This window comes from Xiphophorus maculatus, chromosome 4 (assembly GCF_002775205.1).
Source record: "Xiphophorus maculatus strain JP 163 A chromosome 4, X_maculatus-5.0-male, whole genome shotgun sequence".
NCBI classification, from domain to species: Eukaryota; Metazoa; Chordata; class Actinopteri; order Cyprinodontiformes; family Poeciliidae; genus Xiphophorus; species Xiphophorus maculatus.
In genome coordinates, this window is record NC_036446.1 from 11,955,367 (window position 1) to 11,982,073 (window position 26,707).

The 26,707-nt window shown below is 36.2% G+C and overlaps 1 protein-coding gene across 3 annotated transcripts in view; it reads left to right on the forward strand.

Annotated features, from left to right (window-relative positions):
- kif26b (kinesin family member 26B) overlaps nt 1–26,707 on the forward strand; it is a 100,770-nt gene that overhangs the window by 15,534 nt on the left and 58,529 nt on the right. For all 3 annotated transcript variants that reach the window (XM_014473086.2, XM_023331876.1, XM_023331875.1), the window contains exons 3-4: nt 15,162–15,845; nt 26,219–26,400. In XM_014473086.2, coding sequence (XP_014328572.1) covers nt 15,162–15,845; nt 26,219–26,400 — 866 coding nt within the window. The remainder of the gene's footprint in view (nt 1–15,161; nt 15,846–26,218; nt 26,401–26,707) is intronic.

The following is a 26,707-nucleotide window of genomic DNA, read 5'->3' on the forward strand; positions in this document are numbered from 1 at the left end:
CTTAGTTATATTGGTAGCTGCCTAATGCTAAATATAGGATGAAAACAGAGAAGTGTGTGTATATACTTTGAGGACTATGAGTCTATTGTGTCAGAGCATTGCAAAGGGTAGAAGGTGAAACTAGAACAACGATGACATTTAGGCAGCCATTACAAGCCTGACTGTGGGGCAAATTTTACTGCAATTATGTATCAGGTACTTTCTTTTACTTTTAATAGCTCCTGTGTGATTGTGCTGGTTCTTCAAACAAATCTAAAGTAACCAATTTGTCTGCCACTAGACTATATTCAATTTTTCAGTCTCCAACCACATACTGAGAAGACATGAGCATCATCCACTTATTCTAATACCCATTATCCATCTCGGCGGACCCGGGTTCCCTTAATTCTGCTATCATTCTTCAATCCAGCATATAAAAGAGGAGAGGGTGGAAATAAACTAGGAGTTAAAAGTAAAAAAAAAAATAGGGAAATGATCTGCTTAAGATAGAGGTTAAAAGAAATGGGGAGGTAATAATTCATAGAGGCTGTTCAAAAACCGAAAAGTGTGTCTGTGTGTGTGTAGGTGTGTGTGTGTGTGTAGGTGTGCTTGCGCGTGTGTGTGTGTGTGAGAGAGAGAGAGACAGACCCAGAGTTAAATTGGCTGTTTGCTCCCACCGTGTGCCTCAATCAGACTCAGAGAATAGCCTCCAGCCATTAAACTTTCCAATTACTTTCAGCAGATGGAGCCTGAGGGGCCCAATTTAAACAGTTTAAATTTGTTGTTTATTTGTTGTTGTTTACTTTTATCTCCTGCTGTACACCAGGCTGTGCTTAGAGAGTCGGGCTTTTATGCTTAAATCTGTCTCACATCACAAATTCCTCTCTTTCTTACACTAAAGACGTAATATCCCATGTTATGATCTTGGACTTGAAGTCAAGTGGCTGATAATGGAGTCTTTTTTCCTGGAGTGGTTTTGACATTGAATGCTGGTTTGATGCTCATGTGAGACATAAACATCAAACAGTAACTTACAGTAATAACTGCGCTCTTTAACCTCAGCAGCACTGGCCAGCAGTGGAGCACTGGGCTTTCCTTCACGGAGCTCCCAGTTATGAATGAGAGCTACTGTGTGATGATAAACCCAAGAAACTGCCGGGAAACTTTGACTTTTAATTGTAGCATACCATGAAAAAGTATTAGTTTTAATTTACTTTTAGTGTAACTGCTTGTTTCATAGCATTTTCTAATGTTTATTGTTTTTCTACTGTTTTTACATTTTCTTCTGCTGCTTTTATATTCTGGTGTTTTCCTGTTTCTGGGTTTTTTTTTAGTTTATTGTCTGCTGTGTGTTTTTACTGTCTCCCTTTGTTTTATGGTGGTTTTCTGCTGTTTCTTGTGTTTTTAAAGCAACTACATTGGTTTATTTAAATTCTATGGTTAATGAAGACAGAAGTATGGGTTAACCCCAGTACACTACAAAAACTGGACCAAACAAAATGGCCGCTAATATCCACCATGAGACTAACATGGCAGAACAGTGGTAGAATTTGAATGCAAAATAAACAAAACAAATAAATCAATAAATATACATTTAAAAATGTATTTTTGAGCTGAAAACAATCCAAATTAAAAAAATTATTAGCCCTACTGGTGGCATAAATTTGGCAATAGCATTCCTGAAGTGTTATCTAATCCACAACTTCAAATCATACTGAAGTATTTTTGCTTAACTCGAACTGCCACCAGAGGAAAAATAAAAGATTATAATCAGTATTTTTGATAAAATAGGTGATCATTTTCACTTTGATCACTGTAAAAGTAGCTAAGCACAATGAAGTCAATGCAAACGTCTCAGTGGTGATAATTACAAAATGTCTGACATAATGGCCTCTCCATCTGAAACTGGATGATGCTCATCATTACCGAGCCAACAAGCCAACACTCTGCTAGCACTTAGTGATTTCTGAAAAAAGTTCAGACAAATTAAAGGAGCAAGCCGCACCAAAATGCCGGGTTTCCACATGCAGACCAGGGAAGCTTCAGGGCATCTTGGCACTAAAGGTTGGAAGCTGTCCTGTCAAAACATATGACCTCACTTCTTGTTTTGATGAAGAGGATGCCGATCACTTTGAAGCATGTAATCCTCATCTCCTACACCAGGGGTGTCGAACTCATTTTCATTTGGACCAAATTGGGACAGATTACTTGATGGTCTTGCTTTTAATAGCTCACTGCTAAAGAAGCTGTCTGTTCGCAGAGAGCTGTATTCAAGCATGTTACTGGAAAGTTGAGTGGAAGGAAAAATTGCAGAAGGTATACAACCAGCAGACTAACTGCAGCCTTGAGAGTATTCTCACGTAGCTGTTTTTGTATGAATTACACTATCAATGTAGCATTATAATAATTCTTTATACTTTTTTCCCCATTTAAAATGTTTTTGGCAACATTTCTGCTTCCGGAGCAACTTAACACAAGTAATGTGACAGTTACATGTCGCGTTGTGGATACATTGATGTTCGGTGAGTCTCCAGTCTCTTCTGGTGACTCTGCCACAAAATCTTGAACAGGTTACGTTTCACAATCTTAAGGCTGCGGTTATCTCTTTTTTTCTACCATAGTTTTTCTTTCCACTCAACTTTCCATTAATATGTTTGAATATAGTTTTGTGATATTTGTGATAAGCAAGCAAGTAAACGTCCTTTTTTTGTCGCAAATTATTATTCATGCACTAAACATGAAAAGTATCAATTTTGAGACACACCTGGATTATAATCGTTTTCTCTTTGTCCTTTTTCTCTTCTTGTTGGTTTCTTTTAATCGAGACAAAGTGTTGGAGAAAAAAGTTGAGAAAATAAATCAAGAACATTAAAAGATTTAACATTCTAGATGATAAAATAAATATTTCTTTACCGTTTTGTATTAAACAGTGAAGTGTCAGGCCTTCACATCCTCCCCTGAGTCTCACTAACTTTAGCATAGAAGGATACTTTTGGAGGAATAGATTGAAGGAAAAAGAGGAGAAAAACATGGGAGTGAGAGTGCAGGAGGGGTGGGACGCAGCAAGATGGATTACCCACACCAAGAGGCAATTTATCTCTGTCAGAGAGAGAAACAGGAATGGAGTCACTGGAGAGAGGACAGAAGAAACTGAGAGACGCAAAAGCTTTGGGAGATGGTGTAAAGATGAATAAAAAGTAGGTTAGGATAAAAAAAAAAAAAATAATTAAACGATGGCTGAACATTTGCCAGAATCACTTTATGTTGCAAACCAAACTGGAATTATTCAGCAATAAGATATGAGGAGAAGTTACCCCATCCCTGGGCAATCAGAGGACAGGACAGTGACAGAGCAAAGGGACTCAATAGTCAGTGTGTTCACATAACAGACATATTTCTGGATTTAATGTAGAAGTGTGTGAAAGTTAAAATAACTCCTCATGGTTCAACTGTGACACGTATTATTGCCACTAAAGTCTGATTTGAGGGCATTTTCCCCCACATGACTTCACTCCTCCTCTCTACCAGGCTGTTTTTTGATTGTGTTTTCATTGTGTTGGATGAAAGTGGAGCCGTTTATGTAAATTAAATCTTTGTCCTGTTCCTGTGCTGCTGCGCTGATGGGACACAGATCTTTGCTCACTGCAACAGCCGAGTCCAGAAATCAATTAAAAGCAGTGAAATCAGACATGAGATTGTTTTCCAGATGCTATGGTTGAAATGCCACAGACTTTCACCCAAAAGTGTACAAGAAAGTGTGGAAATGAAGGATATTAAATTAGCGTCGCCAATCCTGACTCCCAGTTACGAGAAAAACATCATCATAATTTAATTACAGCTGAAACTATTAAAACCAGTTTTAACTCAACAGCTTTCAGTCTCTTTGTGCTTCCTTTAATTAAATAATTAGACTGAGGTTGTAGGATTTTATTGTTGTAACTCAGTGCCAACTCTATAAAACACTGAGCATTACATTACATGTGTATTACATTTTTTCGTTCAATGTAAAGTTAATTGATAATGTTTGGAAATCTTTAGCATCCTCCCTCATTAAATCTCCCTCCAAGAGATTTTCTTCCACTCCTTGGAGCATTTCAGGAAAGGTTTATGCCTGATTGAGCTTCATGAAGAGGAAATGTAGGAGGAGGAAAAACTATTCCAACAAACTATCCTGGTTCATAAAACAGTAATTTCAGTGGAAGTTCACCTTAAGGTTGTCAACCCTCCTCTAAGGTGGATGTTATTCAAATTGACTTTTTGAGATTTATATCATGTCATAATGTTATTCCAACATTAAAAACATACCTAGAGTGTTGCTTGACTCTTTCCTGCGTGTTTAAATCCTTTGGCAGCATTATGGTGATGAGGTGTACACGCAGGAGCTTCTTAAAGAGACAGCGACTAATATCAAGTTGCAAAGTCAAATTTCTTTTATGTTTGATATACAGCATTTTTAGTTACACAATTACTTAATTGTTTTATAAAATGGCCCTATATGTGCCTGAGAAATGCATAATTAGATTTATTTTTTAGTTTAGTTTTTAAGAAAATGTTTCCTGCCAAATAATGAATGTCTAAATTACCAGCAGTAGAAAATATATAACAAGAATTATTTTTGTATTTTACTCTTTTAGGCTAAAACAAGTTAAGATTAGGGCATACATAATTATTTATTTACTGTAAAATAAAAATAACCTATATTGACTCATATAAAATCACATTTTTCGGATCTAGTTTAGTTCTTATTAGACAATTAAAATAACAGATTTTTTTTTTGGCAAAAAAATATAATTTAAACCTGTTTGCACTCCTGGAACTTCTTGCTACTAGGAATACAATCTGATTAAATGCTGTCTGTCTAACAGGAATATATACATAGAACTATACATTCTTTTCTACTAAATGTGGCAAAGGTAACATTTTCTGTTATGATGCAGACCTACTTATGTTTTCTAGTTTAATTTGCAACAGGAGGCAATAAAACTTCACCGATAATCTGGCATTGATACCAATGGGCTGTATTTACCTTCATGCCATCCATAAAATAACAATAAAACAAACAATATAAAGTGACTTAAGTGAATAATGGAATCATTATTAAGTCAAGCTAACTGGCCGCTAGCTAACATAGCAAAGATCGCTTTCACGTTCTGCTTAGCTAACCTAAAGTCTAATTTACCCTGCAGGTATTTTTAAGAGAGCTGGAAGTAAGTCAGAAAGAGTTTATAAGCATTTCTTTTTACAACCAGGCACAACCATTAACAGCCAGCTAATTTATAAACAGGCACCAGCAAGCAGCTTTCACATAGAAAAACTGGGCAGTAATTTAAAGAACTATTTATAGCATTTATAGCACTGGGCGCTGATGTAGGCGGCTAATAAAAACCATCCAGCAGACTCATTTACACTATAGCAGGGGTTCATATGCACAGAGTTAAACAAGCTGGAACAAGATTCGTAACTCAGGCTGCTAATATGGAGGAGACATTTATCGCAGATGGCTGAAAAATGGTCAAACTTTCATACTAAACTAGGCGAATCTCACAAAACAGTGTTTTGTTCCCTCTTTGACTGGGTTTAATGACCTACCTCACACATATACAGAGGTCAGAAAATGTCTTGATGTGTGCATGAAGGAGAAATGACATTTCATTAGCTGAAACACCAATGAGCACTTTCTAAGCTAATTTATGGTAATTTTCAGAGCTCTAGGTAAACATATCTGTCAATCCTAACAGAGGAGAGAAAATGTTTGAAATATGTGCTTAAAATGGACTTTCTCATGAAAGCACACAAGCTTTCAAAGACATTTGGAGTCAAAGGAGACCTGCATCGCTGTGAAAAGAAAAAACATTCTCACCTCGCAGATTTATTCTGGTCTTGCTCTCATTTTCTACACTTAAATATAAAAAAATTAATTAATTAATACCAGATATAAAAGATAATTTAAGTAAATATAAAATACTTCTTCCAAAACTGGAATTCAGATTAGGGTAAAAAGCTTTTGGAAAATAACTTGATCCTATTTGTAAAAATTAGTTTCCACCATATTAAATCATGAAATGACTGATTTATTACATTTTCTGAAAAGCTGATTTCCATCCCACTACCCCCCACAAGCATCTAATTATTGCCAGACTCAAGAAAATAGTTACATAGAACCGGTCTAACAACATGAAGTACAGACTAATTCAATAAATTAGAATATTTTTGAAAAGTTCATTTCAGTAAATCAATCACCAGGTAAAACAGATTAAATAGACAAAGATTGATTATTTTAATACTTTATGTCTCTTAAAGTGACATCAGGCCAATAAAAAAAATTAAAAACAGAAATGTGGTCTTATTAAAAAGTCTGTTTAATATCTATTAAAGATAGCTATTTGTAACTTTTAATCTGACCAACGTCACTCATTGGGACGAATATTTTAATTAACTGAATATGACTGTAGGTTAAAGCTTCTCAAAAAAGAGCATATCATTACACCACTAATCTTAGAAATTTAAGAACAAATGGGAAAGTAATTGATATTTATCAGTCTTAAAATGTTTCTGAAGCCCTGTTTTAGTTTTTATGGGCCTCCAGTGAACTACAGTAAGAACTATTCTCCACAAATGGAGAAAACATGAGCAGCGGTGAACCTTTCCAACCAAATCCATGAGCAGTCTGACGACTAAACCAGGAGGTCTGCCTGAAGTTACATGGTGAGTTACTGGTGTTAATTAATGTGCATTGTCTCTTTAAATAAATAAAATGAAAAACAATGCACACTTCATTTTGCTCAATTTGTGGTCAGCACTTATGATTTAACCACAGGAAAGAAATGAATGAATCTCAGAGTTTCACGGCAAAACCACTGCTGAGCAAAAACAACAAAAACGCACATCTCACATTTACCAAAAAAACAAACAAACAAACAAAAATGTTATTATAATCCGTGACTGTTTAGGTAAAATATTTTATGGACAGACGGGACCAATATCCTGCAACTTGCTGCTGCTTCTGGACCCACACTATCAGAAAACCCATCAAACTTCAGTGAGTCCACCAATGAATGGTTAGAAAAAAAGGTTCTGGAGTGGCCTAGTCAAAGTCTGGATAATTATAACTGAGATCTTGTGACGAGACCTAAAACAAGCTTGAAAATATTCCTCGACAGTCATTAGATACTGTTGATGGTAGTTTGGTTTAAAAAGCTTTTTCCCTTAACAAGAAAGTACTTTTGTGTTTATTTAGTTTCTGCAAACCTGTAGGAATGTAGTAAAAGTAAAACCTCTGTTTACTTTGAGTCTCTCTGCTGACTTACTGTACCTTATGGTGTGAACTAGTTAATTATTTAATCGTCATAATCCAAGAATTAATAAAAGTCCTGAATTAGATCTAAATTGTTTTATTAATCTTTACACTCAGTCATGTAATTCCATTTTAAGATGGAACATTTTCAGGATTTATTTGTTTATTTAATTGAATTTCAACCTGTTTATGTCCACGTTTTATGAACGGTACGTCATTGTAACTCAGTGTAGAAATAAATGCTGAACCCACTTGACTGAAGATAAAAATTGATTTCAGTAAAAGAGCGAGACGGATGTGGAGGTGCAGGGTTGTGTCAACATACAGATGTGTGCACAAGCTGCACCCAACGCCTGCAATAAAAAAGATCAATTCATGTAATTTTTACAATCTAAATCTTTTTTTTTTATCTCAGCTTCAACAAAACAACATGAACAGTGTAATTAATTTTCTTTGTTATTAATGTGCCTGTGTGTCTTTGTGTAAATGTGTGTACTTATAAATAATAGGTTACACTTACGTCCAGACCAGTTTAAATCCACTGTTGGATCATGTGAAAGAGAGACCAATTAAAACTGATTAAACGAGGCGTAAAGCAGGAGAGGCTGCAGGTAATAAATGAGGCTGAGAGAGGGGAAGTCTGCAAGGCCCTAAAGTTATTTATCACAGAGGGAAAAGGAGAAGGAAACTAAAACACTTGCAAAAATGCAAACCTTTTTCTCTCAGCTGCATTTTAAACACAGCTAGTCGTTTTGTCATAAGCAGAGAAATGGGTGAAGCTTTGGCTTTTAGTCGCTGTATTTATGATCGTAATAATTTAATCTTAATTCACTCTTCAGTCAAATTGATCATGTTCAGGTAACTGAATTTTATTTTTGCTCATATTTTATCAGTTTTTAAAGGACTCAGTGAAATTTTAACATCACGTTTTTAATCATCTGAATCATTTAGTTTAACTTCTCAAACTTTGCATGTTGTGGAGGAAAACTTAAGGCTGAGCATTTCATTTTCATTACCTTCTCTTTTTTTTGTGACTAAAATGTATATTTCTAGAATATTACCATCCTGATTACACACTGAATCATTCGATGTGAATTAAAATGTTTAATTTCAAACATCTAGACCAGGAGTGTCCAAACTTTTTGCCATGTGGGCCAAAATTGTAGAACCAAAAATAGTCGTGGGCCAAAAAAACCCAACAAAGCAAATAAAGTAGCTGGCTATTTATTATAGATTTCTACAATGGTGTATTAGGGCCATAGTAGATAGAAAAAAGACTAAACTTCTGCCAAAAACTCAAATTTTGTAATTTCTTTTCAAATTTTCTAGAAAAACAAAACTTGAAATTTAGAAATTTCCAAGATTTTTGTAGAAAATTCCTGATATTAATCTAAAAATTTGATTTTATTTCCCCTATCAAATGTCATTGTTTTCTGTAGAAAATTTGAGATTACTCAAAATATTTTGGCAGAAACATATTACAACTTTAATTGGCATGTTTGCTGTATTAACACGTCTTATTATCAGTTTCTTTTGCACTCAATTGAATGAATTTATTTTCAGTAATAAGAACAGGACTTCAGTCACTTTGTTTTAAAACTCTTGCTATATTTAACCACGTTAAGAAAGAATAAAAGCTGATTTGGCTGCAGCAAAGTTGGCTTTTCAGTGAAAGTCTCTTGATAAATTTGGTTTTACTTTTTTTGTTAAAAAGTGGCTATGAAAAGGCAAATATTTTGTTTTGTACATCACATTTTCCTGTGTAAGAAAATTATGTTGGTAATAACAGGTCAAATTTGTATCATTTTTGAATTGCAGCTGAGGGCCACACAAAGTCAATCCAAGGGCCACAAATGGCCCCCGGGCCACACTTTGGACACCCCTGATCTAGAGCCATCTACCACGTTCATTGTTTGGCATATTGTATTGGAAAGTTATTTGTGTCTTTAAGAGTCAAGGAAATATCCTGTCATTTTTCACTTAATTTATTTTAGTTTATAAAATAATTATAAATTATGTTATACCGTATTTTGTGTGTTTTCTGTGGGAGTGGAGTTAGTTTTGTGTTAATCCTTATACATGTGCCTCGCCCATCCATGTGATTGATTTGAGAGGCCATTTTGTTTTTGACCTTGCTCTTCTTGCACAGACACCAGCCTGCATCACAGAGGATCATGTCAGTCCTTATCATGAGGCCAGTGTGTGTGTAACAGTAGACCACCAGCATGTATGTATGTTTTTCATTATGTGGTCAGAGAAGGTGCAGGAGACCATCTGCATCTCTTCTGCATGATCTCCCTGATCCCAGACCTGCTGGGAAATGCCTCTGCATGTCTGTGTCAAGGTGTAGCTGCAGAAGGAAAGAGAGGAGAAATGAATAATCAGAAATATGAGAAGCAGGTAATCAGTATGAAGCGACGCAAGATGAACGCTAAAATTATGCATAAACGTGTAGCTTCTGATTTCCAATCTGCTGTCAGTTCAGCTTTATCCTCTTCAGTTTCAAATGCGATGCCTTAAACTACTGTCGAATTTATCAGAGGTAAATCCTGTGGAAGCCAAAGGTTAAAAACACAAACGAGTGTGTTATCAGAAGCAGCTTTTCTATTTGGTATGTGGCTGTGAGTGTGTATTTACACACGTTTCAGTCCTTTCTATGCACACATAAAGAAACGAGAGAGCAAATAGCACCAAGTTGTCTTTTCCCATCAGATCTCAGTAATAGCATCTGTCTGTGTCCTTCTCCAGCCGCCACACACACACGCACGCACGCACGCACGCACGCACGCACGCACACACACACACCCCTACACACACCAAGAGTCAGTTAGGTCACTGTTCAGTCAGCTTGGAAGCTGCTTTCTCTTTTTTTGTCACTCCATCTTTGCTGTTCAGGCTGTGTTTACCCTTGCAGAAGGAAATGAATCACACACACACACACACCCACACACACCCCGCCAGTCTGCAGCGCTGCTAAGACTGATTGAGTCACTCACAGAATACTGATAAACTCATTGGTGAAGCTTGAAGAGATGGATAGATGTGACTGCAGAGACTATGACAGCAACATCCAGACATCGTTATGTAACCATAAGCTCATTAAAAGATGTGACGAAACAAACAAAAAATACTTTGTCCATCTGCTATTGTACAATTGTTTTCTGAGTGCTTGGACTGATCTCCTCTGGCAGTGTGTGGATAAGGGAAATGTTTGGAAACTTTAATCCACAGAAACATGAGGTTATAATAAAATAAAGAGGTATTACTCTAAAGAAAAAAATAGAAACTGAATCAAAAGACATAGAATGTGTTGGTTTAGTTGTTATATGTAGGGATTATACATGTAGTAACTGTAAGATTATGTAGGTGGATAAGGAGTGGGAGTATTGATAGCTTCGTACTTCAACTCCTGTAGCATTATATTTCATAGTGAATGTATTTTTTCTTCATATTCATAAAAAATAAATGTTTAAATAAACCTTTCCAGCAATTTCTATATTTAAACTGCTTGATTCCATCTAAAAACAGGGTTTCCTCTCAGTTTTATCTTTATTGGCTTTAATCCAGTATGTGTTTAATGGACTATGCTTCAGGGTCACGGAGGGGTCACAAAGACCCCAATGAGATTAAATGTACAGCAACCAGCTCTGCTTCAGCTCTATTTTCTTTTACAGTCGTTTGCATAAATATTCACACACCTTTAAACCCCTTGTAATTTTTTTTTTTACAAATAAAAACTTAGAAAATGCCACATCTACAGTATATTCTGATACCTGTGAATAAAATCCAGTTCATCACACTGAGCTGCACAATTAATTTAACTAAAATCTGTCCAAAACATCATGTGGAAATAGAAACTCTGTGACACGCTGCTACTCTTACTTTAATGGGAATATATTTAGATGCTTGAATGAAAACTTTTCCAAAGAAAAATCAAGATATCTGGTACATCTAGCACCAGGTTTGACCTCAGTCTTCCTCATACCAGACTACTGTTTTGACTGGCTTGTACATATTACAAGGTACTCTTTATCTCTATACACCACCCACCCACACACACACACTGAGGGTCCTGCTGTGTGCGTGTGTGTGTGTGTGCATCTTGTGGTTGTGTGGTTTGTTTATATAGCCGAGGAGGCGGCTCTCACATTAAGAAGGGGTATTTTACGATTAGATGAAGCGTTGCTTTGTATCCACATAAGCACTCAGACATGGACAACTGGGTACATTGATAGAGAAAAAGTAGCAGATTTCTTTTAGTGAGAGAGACTCATTCATTCAGAGACTATAAGCTGTTCTTTCAGCCGATTGGATGATGTAGAAAATAAACAAGTAGTGGCGCAAACTAACAGAAAAATATCTCCAGACGAGCGGAGGCTTAATAAATCACATCTAATTCTCTAAAGGTTTTGCTGTGTGTTTCTGTCAGTCATCTGTCTTTGCGTCTTCATATCTGCCTGTTTTGTTCTGCTGGGAAACGTCCATCACAGGCTTAATAATTGGTGGCACATATACACACATGTGATCAGTGTGGTTATAACTCATGTATTGAATAAAAGTCAATAAACGGACAGAGCCAACGCATCACTTTGATTAACATGTCACTCTGCAGATTCTTTCCTGCGCTCCTGGACTGAACCGCAGAGATCTCAGCTCATTCAGGCACTTTGAAAAGGTTTTAATGTGAACAAGATGAAGAATGGAAATAAATTACATTTGTTTGGGTTTGGGGAATATGCTTCTTCAATAAAATGAAGTTTAGTGGAGAAAAATAGTAAAAAAATTCCTTTTGTTTGACGTAGCATAAAAGGTGCAAAAACCTTTGAATACTTTTGCAGGAAACAGTTTGATGATTTAGGAACACATTGATTTAACAGACTCACTGTAAACCCATCTACAGTTGTATAATACTTTACAGTCAGCATTCCTATTTTTAAATAAAAAACCTGTTTCTACTCAGTGAGTTTTGTCAGATAAGCTTTTAATGCTTTGTGGAAACTGCAACAAAAATATTTTTTCACTGAGATCAGAAAGGTTCAGACTGTGATTCGTATCCGTGTTTGTGCTTTTGCTTGTTAACTTGGAGATTTAGCCCAAAAAGGGACGGCAGGAGATTTAGAGCAGCTTTGTTCTGGACAAGTGGTTCCAATTAGTCTGGAAACACAGATTCTGCACGCTCAGCCCTCGCTTTACTACCACTATCAACTGCTTCCTTTAGTGCAAATCCATGAGCTCACTAAAGGTGCATTACATTTATTTACATAAATGAGGTGCTACAAGACAGAATTACCACCAACAGAGCCCCTCCATAAAACTGCAAGTCAAGCTGCAGTGCAATGTTTAGCTGCTTAGCTTATAATCTTTGGAAAAAGAGTTATATAATATTTCTACAAAGGTTGTATTTTTGACATTTTACTTGCACAGTCACACTGTGACTTTATAAACAGTGTTTAAATGCAACATGCATACTTTCAGACTTACTGTGGATAATTATTTTGCCTCAAACAATCAGAGTTTGATCTGCAAAGGTTAATAAATATGTGCAGGTTCTGAATCTCGTTTGCTTTAAGATTAATTCTGCAAAAGCACAAACTTCACTTCTATAGCTTGTTGTGCGCAAGTAAACGAACTTTCATTTTTCACCCACTGCCAAATCTCAATTTTCAAATCCAGTCTGAAAATCTTTCTGGACTTTTTAATCTCTTCTATCCATTGAGTTCTATCCATTGAGTCATGTTTAGTTTGGACAGCCTGTATAACGTGGCATCAGTTATTTTTATCAAGTAACTAAGATTGCCATCAAATTCACTCCAAACTAACATTAGTTAGTGGAAATCCTCACCAGTGGACCAAACAAACATCTCTGCAGCGACACTGAATCCCTTCTCCCCATTTTAAATCCATAAACATGAACTAAAAGCCATACAGTGCTCTTATGTTTCTCTAAAAGAGGATAGCAGTGTTATAATCCATAGCAAGGTAAAATCAAAGGTAAATAAATCCAACTGGCTTTTCCAGAGCTCTTTAAGCTGCCATCACATCATTTCTTATACTGCCTCATATGTCAGGTACAGTTTATTTTGGTGACACATTTGAGCAAAGAGGCAATTTAACGTGCTTTATACGATAATAAAAGTCACCATCAAGAAATACTCAATGTTCCAGTTGTTATTAATCGAAGGCAGCTCAAACAGGTGGGTTTTTATCCTTCATTTAAAGGAACTCAGGATTTTTGCATGTTTCTGGAAGTTTGTTCCAGATTTGTGGTGCACAGAAGCTGAATGCTGCTTCTCCATGTTTGGTTCTGGTTCTGGGGACGCAGAGCAGAACCAGAACCAGAACCAGAACCAGAACCAGAACCAGAAGCAGCAGGTACATTAGATTTTGATGAAAGGAATAGAAGATGAAAACATAAATCCTAAAATGTCTAAGAATTATTTTTCATGTTCCACTCATCTAACTGTCGTAGCCAACAATTACAAAACAAGCGTTGTTTAATCTGCCCTGTTCATGAAAAGGTTAAACATGCTCGAGGATGGCAGAAGAAGAAATGTCACCTTCATTAGGGAACTTCCTCTGTATCACACGGCTTTTAATGGAAGAAAATGTGTGTTTTTGCAGAGTCTGAATGTTGCCTTTATGTCTTCAGGTTACACATCTAATCAATAAATTAGAATATAATTGAAATTTGAATTTATTTCATTAACTCAGTTCTTTGAGTGTAATACATTATGTAGGTAGATTAATTAATTAAGCACAGACTGATATTTTTAAGCCTTCATTTCTGTTAATTATAATGATTTTCCACTTGCAGTCAATGAAAACAACATTTAAAATATTACATAACAGCCATAAAGAAAACGTTTAATACAGAAATGTTCGGTATGCATTTTTGAGTTTATTTAATATGAAAGTATCTGCCACAACCACAGTTATTACACATATTTGTGTATTTTCTAAATATGAGTGGTTGCTTTGTCTTTGAAATTTTAGTTCTTATCAAATATATGAAGGTAATAAGCAGAAAATGTCTAAGTGTGAAAGATTTTCACATTTAGAAGCATTCATGTAAAAATGCATTTCTCTTCCTCTAACATTAATCTTTCAAGAGTTTTTATTACCTTCATCATGTTGACAGAACATTTTAACTTTTCTTTTTGTAATTACCACCATAGTTAGTTCTATATAATTAACCATTCAATTATTACACCATTCATTTTCATTTTATGCTTCCATTTGGGTCTCACTTATTCTAAATACAGTCTAAGCACTTAAACACCCACTTGTTTTTGGCACCAAGTTAATGTTTTTTGGTGTCTAGAAAATGAGTCATTTCATAAATTTCTCAATTGTTAAGTCAATCAATCAATCAAATTTTATTTGTATAGCACATTTCAGCAGCAAGGCATTTCAAAGTGCTTTAAGTGACATTCAACTGGCACTGTGCTGTTACTTAGCAACCCCAGTCAAATCCAGGTCATCACCTAGTAACCCAGATGGAGCTCCAGTATGTTTGGTCAGTTGGTTTTACCATTGTATGTGCTGTACAATGGCTGCTGGAAAAGACAAGTATTTTGTTGTTGACTATTCAGACGCAATTTGCTGCATTCTTGTTGGTTGTGCAGGAGGCTCTAGTAATGCTTTTCAAAGATGTATGCATCTGTTTGCATCCATTTTGAGTGTGAATGTAAAAGTTGAGTTTGGGGGGGCCATGGCCAGAAGCAGCATATTTGGCCCTAAAACAACTCATTCAAAAATCAAACAATAGACAGAACTGATCTGACTAAAATCTCATTGTCCATGTTTTGAATAGACCTGTCCTAACCTGTTCGATGAAGTATAACAGGTCACCTTTAATCTAACCCATTGGTCTTCATCTCTCCTCCAGGATCCGTCCTTCTCACTCCTCCTCCACGACAAGCTTCAGGTGCCCAACAGTTCTCGGCGTGCGTGGAACGAGCGCGACAGTCGCTGCGATGTCTGCGCCACTCACCTCACTCAGCTCAAACAGGAAGCTGTGCGCATGGTCCTCACCCTGGATCAGTGGGATCTGTCTCCCACTTCTTCGCCTCCAGCTCGATACGGATCTCATGGACCTTCAGGACCAGTAGGCGCCTCGGGACCGCCAGGAGTTCCAGTTTCACGTGAATGGGCTCCTTCGGTTCTCCCGTCCTCTTCTGTGACTGCTCCATACACTCCTCACTCATCTTCGCAGTCTCCTTCTCCAAGCCCCAGTCAGACCCCGACACCAAGCCCGATCCATGGACAATCCACCCCCAGTCAAGGGAGTCCCTCAGGGGCGCAAACATCCAGCTGTGGTCCCACAACTCAACAGCTCCAAGAATCAGGACACAGACTGGGATCCAAACCCAGCTCCTTGGGTTTGGGAGCGGGAGTGGACCGAAGGAATGGCTCCCCCAGCTCAGGGAAAGCCGGTGCCCAGCAGCAACCAGTGAGCAGCATAAGCAGTCCCAGTAATAACGGTGGGGGAGCGGTTCTGAGTGCAGCAGCTCTGCAGGCCCATCAGCACCAGAACCGGACTAATGGAGGAGTCACTCTGTATCCATACCAGGTAAGGCGCTCACAAATGTAGGTTTGTGTTTGGAGGCATTAGCTTCTCCTTCACACAAAAACCCTTTCTAATGAACACATTAACATCGTTACTATGGAAACATGTGTTAATGTGGCCAAATGATTGATGTGAGCAGCATAAACAAGGAAAACTACAACGCAGGCCTGTCATGATAAATTTTGCTGGATGATAAATGGTCCCAGAAATTATTGTGACAAGTGATAAAATTGTTGTTTTGAAACCATTTTCAATTAATATATTGATAATGACATAGTGTAACTATGTAAGTGTAACTACTTCTGTTCATCTCAGATCCAGTAGGTTGACTTCAGGACAGACGCACTCAGGTTCACTGTATTTATTCTAACAAAAGAGAAAATCAAGTTGGTGGTTAACATCAGTCCAGCACATTCTGTCCCTATACATTAAATAAAATACAATAAATAACCCTAAAACTACAAAGCAATAGCTCCCAATGAGCAGTTGGCAGCAGTTAGTATTTGTTAAATTAAACATAGCTAAAATGGGCAAACTGGACAGACTGGTGACCTGTCCAGGGTGAACCCCGCCTCTCGCTCGGAACGTGAGCTGGAGATAGGCACCATCACCCCTCCTAGTGGGGTCCCTAACACCCCACTAGGAACGAGGGTGTTAGAAAATGGATGGATGGATAAAATGGGCAATATTAATAATAAAAACATATACAAAATAGCAAAGTTACTCATGAAACACTGTATATAATTAAATTTGTCTAAAATGTATGTTAAAATATAATACTTGTAAAGAAAACGCAGAGCTGCTCCTAAGTTGAAAACAGCAGAAGAAAAAAAGGGGGAGGAGCCATCAGTTACTGGTTGCTACGGTAATCACCAACCGCCAAGAGCAGCGTAAGAATTTAAAACACCGATAAACGTCTAAAAAAACAACTTGTTGACTAAATGAAATCACATCTGTAATATTGTTAAAATAAAACCCTGCTACACATATACAACTTAAATACATTTGTACAAGTTCAGCTGGTAAAAAAAAAAAAAAAGTGTATAAAAACTTCAAGCTTTCAGATTTTATAATCACATTTAAACAGGAATGAGAGGCCTCTCCACTTAGATTAAAGCTTTCAAGTGACTTGAAGGACTCGAAATGACTAGTGTAGAAATGTAAATGTTTTTGGGTGAGACAGGAAGGGAGGGAGCAGGAATAAAGGAGAGGGAGGCAGGAGGGAGAAATAGCCTGAAGTGAAGGGTGGTCTAGAGGTGTTTATGGGTGGAGGCAGCAGCTGAGACTCCGGGGGAGATCCAAAAGTTACAGATGTAATAATTCATACAGTGATAATTAGAACTCTGGGGACTCTATGACACACAGCCTCAGTACCCTTTCACTCTTTTACTCTCTTTTACATTCCCTCTATACTTATTCACGTCTCTTTTTCTCCCTCTGCTTTAAAATTTCCTCTTTCTTATCATATGGACAGATAGTTCAGAGTTTTAGATGGCAATTACTTTGGATGGTCACCGAAAAAAGCCAATTCTTGTCCCACTGGTCCAAAAGGACTCCATCTGAGACACTAAGTATTTTTATTTTTAACTTCGTATTTTTTGTTTAATTCTTTACACTGATTTTTCTCAATGTGTTGCGTGTTTATGTATTTGGCGTCCATTAAAACGCGCCCCAGTGAATGTTGAAGGGCGCTCGTGTGTCTCCATTGTGACTTTGACAGTAATGGTGTTTCAGCAGGAAAAAAGGAACATGATAATAAATCACTCTGCTCTAGGAGGGGGAGGCGATGAGTTGAGAGGTGATCAAAAGATGGGAATGCTGAGGAAAGATGAGGATATGAAAGATTTGCGGTGTAGAAAAAGAGGACAAAGAGGAGGCTTGAAATAGGAGAGACAGTAAAGAACTGCTTCTGAGGGATTTAATGCAATTTGAATTTGCCAACCCTAGTTTTGCAACTTATATGTCTTGGCTCCTCCATGATGTATTCGACATTTGGAAGTCCAAAAATACTATATGAGCATAATGTTCCAGCACTGTTTCAGATAGTTTTATAACTGCAGATTTAAAAAAAATAAGCCAAACAAAACTCCTTAAATGTTTTCCAACTCTGTAGCAAAACAAGAAAAATAAACCCAAATTGTGGGATTGGTAGATATAAAGTAGTAACATTCTGAAGATGTGTTTTTCTAATCTACTCAAGGATCCCTGCTGTTTGCAGCCATAACTCATAATAAAATCTTGCTGTGTCAGCAGTGTAAGAGGCAGCAACCAACATATTTTATGTTTATTAGAAGTTTTATGATCACACAAGGGGTGTGGAAAAATTTGCCCATACAATTCAGGGATGATTTATAAATAGGACCTGTCAAATTTTGTTAATAAGAGCAGTGCAAAGTGCATCCTGCCTTTGTTAAATATCTGGTTTGTATTACCTCGAATAAGACACATATAAATACGCAGGTAACATTAATTTTTCTATATCAAGAGTTAATACAATAATACATGCAGTATGCTACATGTTTGATAATTATTGGTAACCATAAATTAAAGGAACCAGGACTCTAGACTATCAACAGATCGTACAAAACCAAATAGTTCACTGCCTGGTTAGTTCAAAATTAGCAAGAAAAGATTAATTTACTTCACCAGTGGTGCCAATAATGTGACAAAACCTTCTGGTCCTCACCATCTCTATGAAAACAGATTCATGTCCCTGAATGTGTTCTTGTGGGATTTTATCAATATTTAGATTAACTCACTTTAAAGGTTGTTTTCAGTGACTCAAAAAGTATCCCCCTGGTTATTTTGGATGACAAACAACAAGCGTATCCATGGCGACACATGCAGGTGTATTGGGAAACAAAGCATGGATAAAAACAGTGCAAAGGGAGGTGAAGGTAGTTTTCAAATAAAATGTGAAACTTAAAAGAATAAAATTGAAACCAGATGCCATTTCAAATAGCTAAAGTTTAGTTAAAGCTGCCAAACATTTCATACACCGATTCGGAGAACTACTCACTGCTGACAGTGAAGCTCATAGCCAGTTTGGATCTAATTAGGTAAGAAATGTGTCGGTGTATAAGGAGAGAGAATTTTACTTTTTTAGGCAAGTGCTACCAGCCACTAGTTTAAATCTGAACACCTGCAATCAGCCTACATTATGAATCCAGCCTGGCTAACACAGTAAAATGACTGACTGCATCTAGATTACTTTAAAATCTAGACGCAGATTGCATGTGGTAAGACATTTTCTAAGCAGAAGCCTTAAGTTTATGGTTCAAACATAGACTTCCACTTCATATTTGTGATGCATTAGTAGGCTTAGACCTAGATCTAGTGCCAGCAGCAGCCTGGTAATGAAAACATAAACAACCTCAGGAAATCTGTGCAACTCAGAAACTTAATTTTTAAAAAACATTTCTGACGTTTCTTCTGTAACAGAAACAGGAAGTTAGCTGTACTGCTACAAACCCCCTGTTTGCTGTGGTTCTGTTAGATAATCATATTTATGTGTTATGCTTCATGTTAAAGAGAAAAAGAACACATAATCATATGCTAAATATTACTGATTTGATTTGTCCAGGAGAAACTTTGAGATGAGGTCATGTTAGGATTCATTTTGGACTGAGAAGAGAGAAAGCCCTTTACCTCCATAATATAGAGAATTAGCCTCCATACGGTGCAGTCTGGATTTTATTTTAACATTTAAGTCATGAGCATATTCAAAACAATTTTTTAGAACGAGCTGTTTGTAATTTTTCATTTATCTATGTTTTTTACTTGCTCCCACCTTCACAAACTGTTAGACTCTGATTCCTTCTGAATAAAGTGACTGTTTCTTCTCTTCCTGCATTTAGCAAACGGGAGCACATACATCTGTAGATACACAAACAGACAAGTTTTATCGTTACCCTTGAAGCACAAACTACACCAGAGACAGGTGAAGAGAGCAAATGCTGTAGGAAATGGTGGCCATGCTGTTATGAAGATGAATGAAGGCATTTTTACCACCAGGGTGGATGAACGATGTCCTGTAAAAGGAAGACTGTCAGGATCTATGTTTTGGGGTTTTTTAAAACCGGTTTTACTTCCTCTAGAAATCCTTCATGAATTTAATCAAATCCCAGCCAATCTCTGGACCAGCTGACCAGTGAAACTGTCCGCATCTGCTTTGTTTTTGAGCTCATTATTTTCACTACATTTGGCCCTGTGTTTCCTCACGTCTCTATTGTTTCTGGTGCTTCTCTGCTGCTGCTGTAGCCACATTTCCTCATGTGAATCATTAAAGTTTCATCCAGTGTATAACCCAATTTACCGGAAGATATAGACAGCAGTTCAGCCTTTCCTGTGGGGAAATCTGAAAGGACCAACCTTAATGACCTCATGAAGACAAACACAGGAACAATTACTTTAATGAGTAAATAATGTTATATTCTCTGTTTGTGTCATTTCTCCGACCAGGTTATATACTGTAGCCTCTTTTCTTTGTGAAAAGCCAGACTATAACAGTGAGCATTCCGCTAAAATCTGGTTTTAGTAACCAGTCCATTACAAAAGTATAAAAAAACTGATTTAAATGTAATAAAATGGAGCCGTTTTAAACACTCTCCAGAGCAGTAAAGTATGGTATGTTACTGGTGTTGGTGTAACTCACCAGTAACACCAGTAACCAGTGTAGCGTTCTGATACCAGACTCAACCATTTCAACAAGCCAACAAGCATCATGAAAGCAATCTGAGCCCTTCAACAAAATCACAGGCTGATTATTTCCATGATGTAAATAAATAATTGAAGCAAAAGGAGCCCTGAGCAAGTTCTGGGTGAATATTCCTTCAAGTAAATAAGCAAAGTTGTTGGTAGCATATTTTTGTGTTAGAAAATTTTTTTTGGTAAAATTCAAATTGTTTTAGTATCTGAATGTTTGCTTTTCATGATCATCAATATTAAGATAAACACATAAAATATTTGTAAGGAATCTGTAGTAAGATCCCAAGATGCATCTGGGTATATTACTGCTTTTTTTTTTGCACACAAAAAAGTCTTAGTGATTTTGCACTTTTATACCTGCCGACCATTTATTTACAAATCAATACAAAAGCTTTTCTGCTGTTCACTACAAGCTCTTGTAAGCAGAGAAATTGGTCCTGAGAGAACAGATAATAACCTCTAATATGTTTTGAAAGATTTACTGTATTTCTTCTGGCACAAAAAATGGCAGACCAAGGACAGATGTGCGGTGAGTAGAGTCGCTCTTTTCTACACTTACTGACTGCTGCCATTTCCCTTAGCAACAACAAGCTCACACATCAATAAAACAGACAATTGATAGCAGGAATTGTTTGGGTTTGAAACCAGTTGTATATTAGAAGACAAAGTTAAACAATTTATTCAACCAGTTTCTGTGTTGAAGAAATTAAATTAGACGACAGAAAATCACAGATTAGAGTTTCTACAAGCTTCCAGACTGAAGCAGAGAGATGTGAAGCAGCAATAAGTGTCTTTTAGTCTGAATTCAAAGTTTCTTGTAGTATTCTAGGTAAATCTTGATACAATTTGCACTGGACATAAATGATATACAACATTAATAAGACAATATGTAATGGTTTGCATTCTGTTGATTAAATTTCCAATGTCAACATATTACCCTGACAAAACAAACTACTAAGATTAAACTAATTAATCTGTTTGCTCATCTGGTTTCATAAAAGGGAACAAAAAATGATTGAAAGTCATGGCTCTCAAATTTCTTGCCGAGATGAGAAAAAAAAAAAAGAATCAAGTATTATTGTAATACGTATTGATTTGGATTTTTTCTTTGATTTGGTATTTTGTTGATTGGATAATAAGACGTGTTTTATCATTTTGCCCTCATTGTGTCTCTTCCAAATGAAAATAGCAATAAAACAAGAACTGTACTTTATAAAACAAAAAATAAACCACGCCATCAGCTTTACTAAATGTAATCAAATCTAAATATCTAATTGTTTAATGTCAATAAAGTTGATTTTTGCCAAATTTGGTTTGGATTAATTGTTCTGACTCAAAATTATGTGTGAACTGGTATCAATATTAATAATAACATATTGAAGCAGTTAATTTTAATTTACTTCATTCATTATATTTCACCCACAGAAGATCTTCCTTTTGTATTACATTATATCAGTTTCTAGTTGTTTCAATAGATCTGTCTGGAAAATAAGACTTAAGGTTAAACCTGAAAAATAAGTAAAAAAATTAAGAAAAGCTGAAAAACCTCTAAAATACTAAAATCGTAACCATGGAAACTTTGATTTGTTAGATGTGTAGCCTGGAAACAAATCCGGGTTGCAGGAAGACTAGGAAATTGTTCCACTTGCAAAAAAAAAGTTTAATTAAATAAATATCTGGAAGATTTTCCCTTCATGAGAACAACTTGATTATGGCCTTGAGTTGGGCTCAGATGTTTTAAATGTACTCTTAAAAAGGAGGCAGATAAACTTTCCATGCCAACAACCAAATAAAAACCGCATCAGTCATTACAAGTGACAGGCTAAGTGTTAACTTATTCTTATTTTATATAATTACTCATAACTTAACCTATGTAAACATAAAAATCTTACTGTTGTCAGTCCTGGACATAATGAATGAGAGCAACAGTTGATTAAGAATGTATTTAAAATTTATTATCAAAATAAAACTGATTTTTACATCTCATAAAAAATAAACAATTCATTTATGACCTAATATACTTGATTTAAAGGTAAAATGTTATTGTCTAATATTTAGAAAGCTTGTAAATTGTGTTGTCATTCTTTAGTAAAGTGGTCTGATACTCTTTAATACAACTTTTGGATGCATTCCTTCAAAACACCTGAATCAAATGACTGGTTAGTGCAGAACTTGCTCGATGACTACAGTTGCTGCAGAGAGTATGAATTTACATTTAGCTTAAAGCATCACTTTGTTTAATTCCTCTCTCTCTCTCTAAGCTCCCAGTGTGGTTATAATGTCTTCTTCAGATTGCAACCAGAAAAACCCATATAATCTGTATTTCTGCGGAGCCACACTGTGTCCAGATTAGTCCAGGGGGAAATGCAGGATAAACATTGTAACATCGGCTTGCGTCATATTAAGAATGTTCTAGGTTTAAACTTGGATTTCTGAGTGGAGACTGATTTATTTAGTAATTTCTTCTGGTTTAACCTTTAATCTACTGTCATGTGGTGAAAATTACAAATACTGATGTAAAACAGTAATGGGAAACTTTTCAGCTGATGCATTAAGAAAAGTTAACAAATCCACCAAAACCCTGAAGTATTCATATCCCAGACGTTTTATATTTAAAATAAAATTTTAATTGGACCAATATTTTCTACTGATTGGAACTAATAAGTCAGAGTCCAGACTTGAACCTGATATAGAGCCTGTGGAGAGAGTTGCAGATTAACACCAAAAATAAATGGTTAAGGTACAAGAAAAAAAACACCAACTGAAATTATTAGAAGGGTTTTATTTCTTTGACCCTTAAAGATTTTTCTACTGGTTATTGGGAAGGTTCTAGATCATTTTTTGCATGCTAATTTTTATAAAAATGCTTTTTTTATATACTGAAAGTTGTTTTACAGTATTTTATAATCTGTTTGGAAATACCTGTCTCATTTCATTCAATCACAAACAAACTTCTTTGCCAAATGAAAATAATATTAATCATAAATTTGGCAGGTTTATTAATAATTTTGGGCATGAAAAGCCAGACAGATCCATCTAAATTATTCTCAGGCAGAAATATGCATGTAGTTTAAATAGTTTGCTAGTTTTTTGTACAGAACTAATGAATTACTTTAGATTTCACGGCGTCTTTTCGCCGTTCAAGCAAAATTTGCTTAACAGCAATTCTAATACCCACACTTCATATCTGCACTGTAAAACATTTGAAAGTAGCTTGAAAATGAAAGTCCACCTGCCAAAAATGTAACTTGAGTCAACACGAAAATTGTTTTGGTTTTAACTCAGGAATTAAAGTTCATGAAGTTGATTTAACAACAAGAGACAAGTTGTCTAAAAAATATTTTTTTAAATTCATTGTGAGTTTTAATTTAATGCTGCAATTTAAACTAAATGATTATTTCACAACATGCAAACAAAAACTGTCCTCACCTGGTTAAAGAGCCACATTTCTCTATTATTTTCACTCACAATATCAAGTTAAAATAACTACTTATTTCACTTTAGAATAATTTAAATTATTGTTTTAAATTGCATGAACAAAATTTCAGATCTGACAATACATTTTATTAAACATCACAATGAATTCTGCTAAAAACATTTAGTGTGAACACAACATTATCCCCAAGTGTTGCAAACTTAACACCGGAGTCAGAACAACGTAACGCACTTCCATCTCAGGATACAAAAACAAGCTGCTAAGCATTCTGGGAAATTGTTCCCACTCCTGTCTTTTTCTTCTTTCAGTTTTTTAAGTGCTAACCTAAAAACTCTAGTTTACTCAACTCTTAATATAAAAGTTGACATAATTTACTGTTGTAAGTTTATCTTTCACAAACTCACACATTTAGGTTCAAAGCCTAAAACCTGCTAAATTTATTTGACTTAAAGAGCAGAAGATAGTAGACAACTACATGTTTTTACAGTGTACTGTGAGCATTTGAGTATAGTAAAAGCACAAAGAAGTGTTGTATTTGTATACAAACTGCACAGGGATTTTATTTACAACAGGCCATCTATCAAGCAGTGGGCAGCCTCCGTCGACCCCAGGAGCCTCGGCAGTAAATGCACGTCAAGCTGAGCTGATTTACGCACCGATGTAGAGAAGTGCAGACACTGAGCCACACAAGGACACAAAAACACACAACCCACTCCACAGAGTTCCTCCACTGAAGTATTTGGATATAATTCAGGTCCTCTGCTGTCTGGTATTAGACAGACCATAAAGAGTAGTAATCAATAACCCATACCTGTGACATAAATGATTCACCTGAACACACGAGAGAAGCAGCACATGTTATTCAGTGTGTGTGTGTGTGTGTGTGTGTGTGTGTGTGTGTGTGTGTGTGTGTGTGTGTGTGTGTGTGTGTGTGGGCGTGTGTAGGGGTGTGTGTGCGTGGACATGTGGTCAGGAAGAGAGGGAGGCATTTATTACTTCAGTCTGAAGATCCTTTGGCAGTATTTTATATTAATCCTACACAGGTGCATTTAAAAACACGTCCTGCAGAAAGGTTTACGTTTCTTACTTTCAAATGGTTTTGGAAAGGAGTCCAACTAATAAAGGGAACCTGGATTTATGTTTCTTAGTAAAAGTATACTTTAATTTGGCAAAACTTTTACAAGCAATTCATCATTAGCAGAAAGAATTAGCTGTTTAATCGTCAGTGCAAAGTGTACTACTACAGAGGTTCATAAAGCCGGTCCAAAGTGACCAATATCCTGTATGTTTCAGATAACTGTCCGTTGACCCATATCAGATTTAAATGAATGGGTCATTAACAGGCTTTTCTGCAGACACTTGAATGCATCATTTGACACAGGTGTGATGGACGGGGAACGCTTTTAAAGATGCAGGATGATTCCTGGGGCTCTGGGTTGTGGATCACTGCAGTATTTCATTCTTCTTAATTTTTTAAGACATATGTTGATGATACAGTTTTATGTGTACCTGGTTATGGCATTGCATATGTTTTGGTACAACTTTCTGTGTGTTTTAAAATCTGTTGCAAACTAAATTAAAGGGTCATATGAGATGAACCAGAAGGTTTGTTTTATTTGTTTCTCTACATAGGGAAACAACCAGCTGCTAATCAATACTGAGGTTATATACGGTCAGTCAACTATTAATAATATGCACACTGTATTGAATAAAGAAGGTTTTGCTGTGGTGTTCAAATGTTCGCAAAAGGATTAACTTTTTTCCTAGAAACAAAAATAAAAAACAGGAGGATTTATCAATGTAGATTGAATTAATCTCCCTCAAAAAGGGTCACAGCAGAAAACTACATGAGTTTACTTACCTGTTTATCCAGTAAGTATTAGACCGAAGATTAGCTAATGTGTGTAAAAATGTTTTACATGATGAACACAGATGTTCATCGAAACTAACTTATATGTCAGCCTGGAAGAGACGATTTAGGAGAATAGCTCTCTTTTCAATTTATCTTCTGTTTTGATCTCATGTTTGTGAATGTGGTGACTAAATGTTCAAACTAGACTTGACAAATAAGTAAAAGCAGCCTCAATGCTAATTTACCACCTATGACTTGTCCATAGTGCGCATGTATCAACTTGGGCGTATTATTGGTAATTTATCTTTAAAATTGTTGTTTTTCTCTGTAAACGGCTCTTGTTTTGGTGAAGCATTAAGAATCTCCTTTTCTTTGTTTCAGATTTCCCAGATGATCTCTGACGCTTCAAGAGAAGGAGTGACTGAAGCGGCCCTGAACCGCTACAACTCTCACTCCCCTGCACGCGCGAACTCTCCATCACACACAAACTCTCCCTCCAACACGCCGGCTGTAACCACCTCAGCACCGACTGCCACTTCTGCAGCTGCCTCCTTCTTCGCCAGGTACAGTAAGACATTTCAGACCTAAATCTATCAGACTGAATCCACCAGAGGATCATATGTCATACGTCAGTCAGTCTGGGAAAACAAAAGTTTAATTAAAACAACAAAAAACAAAATTAGACAATGATTTCTTGGTATAAGTCATTATTTGTCTACTTAATTGAGTCCAGAAAAATGCTTAGCGAGATAACATGAAGACATACGTACATGGATACAACATTGGTGAAAAACACGGTACACTCAAAATGAACAAGTGAATCATTCATTCACTGTATCTGAAGGATTGCTGGTCCATCATAACTAATTA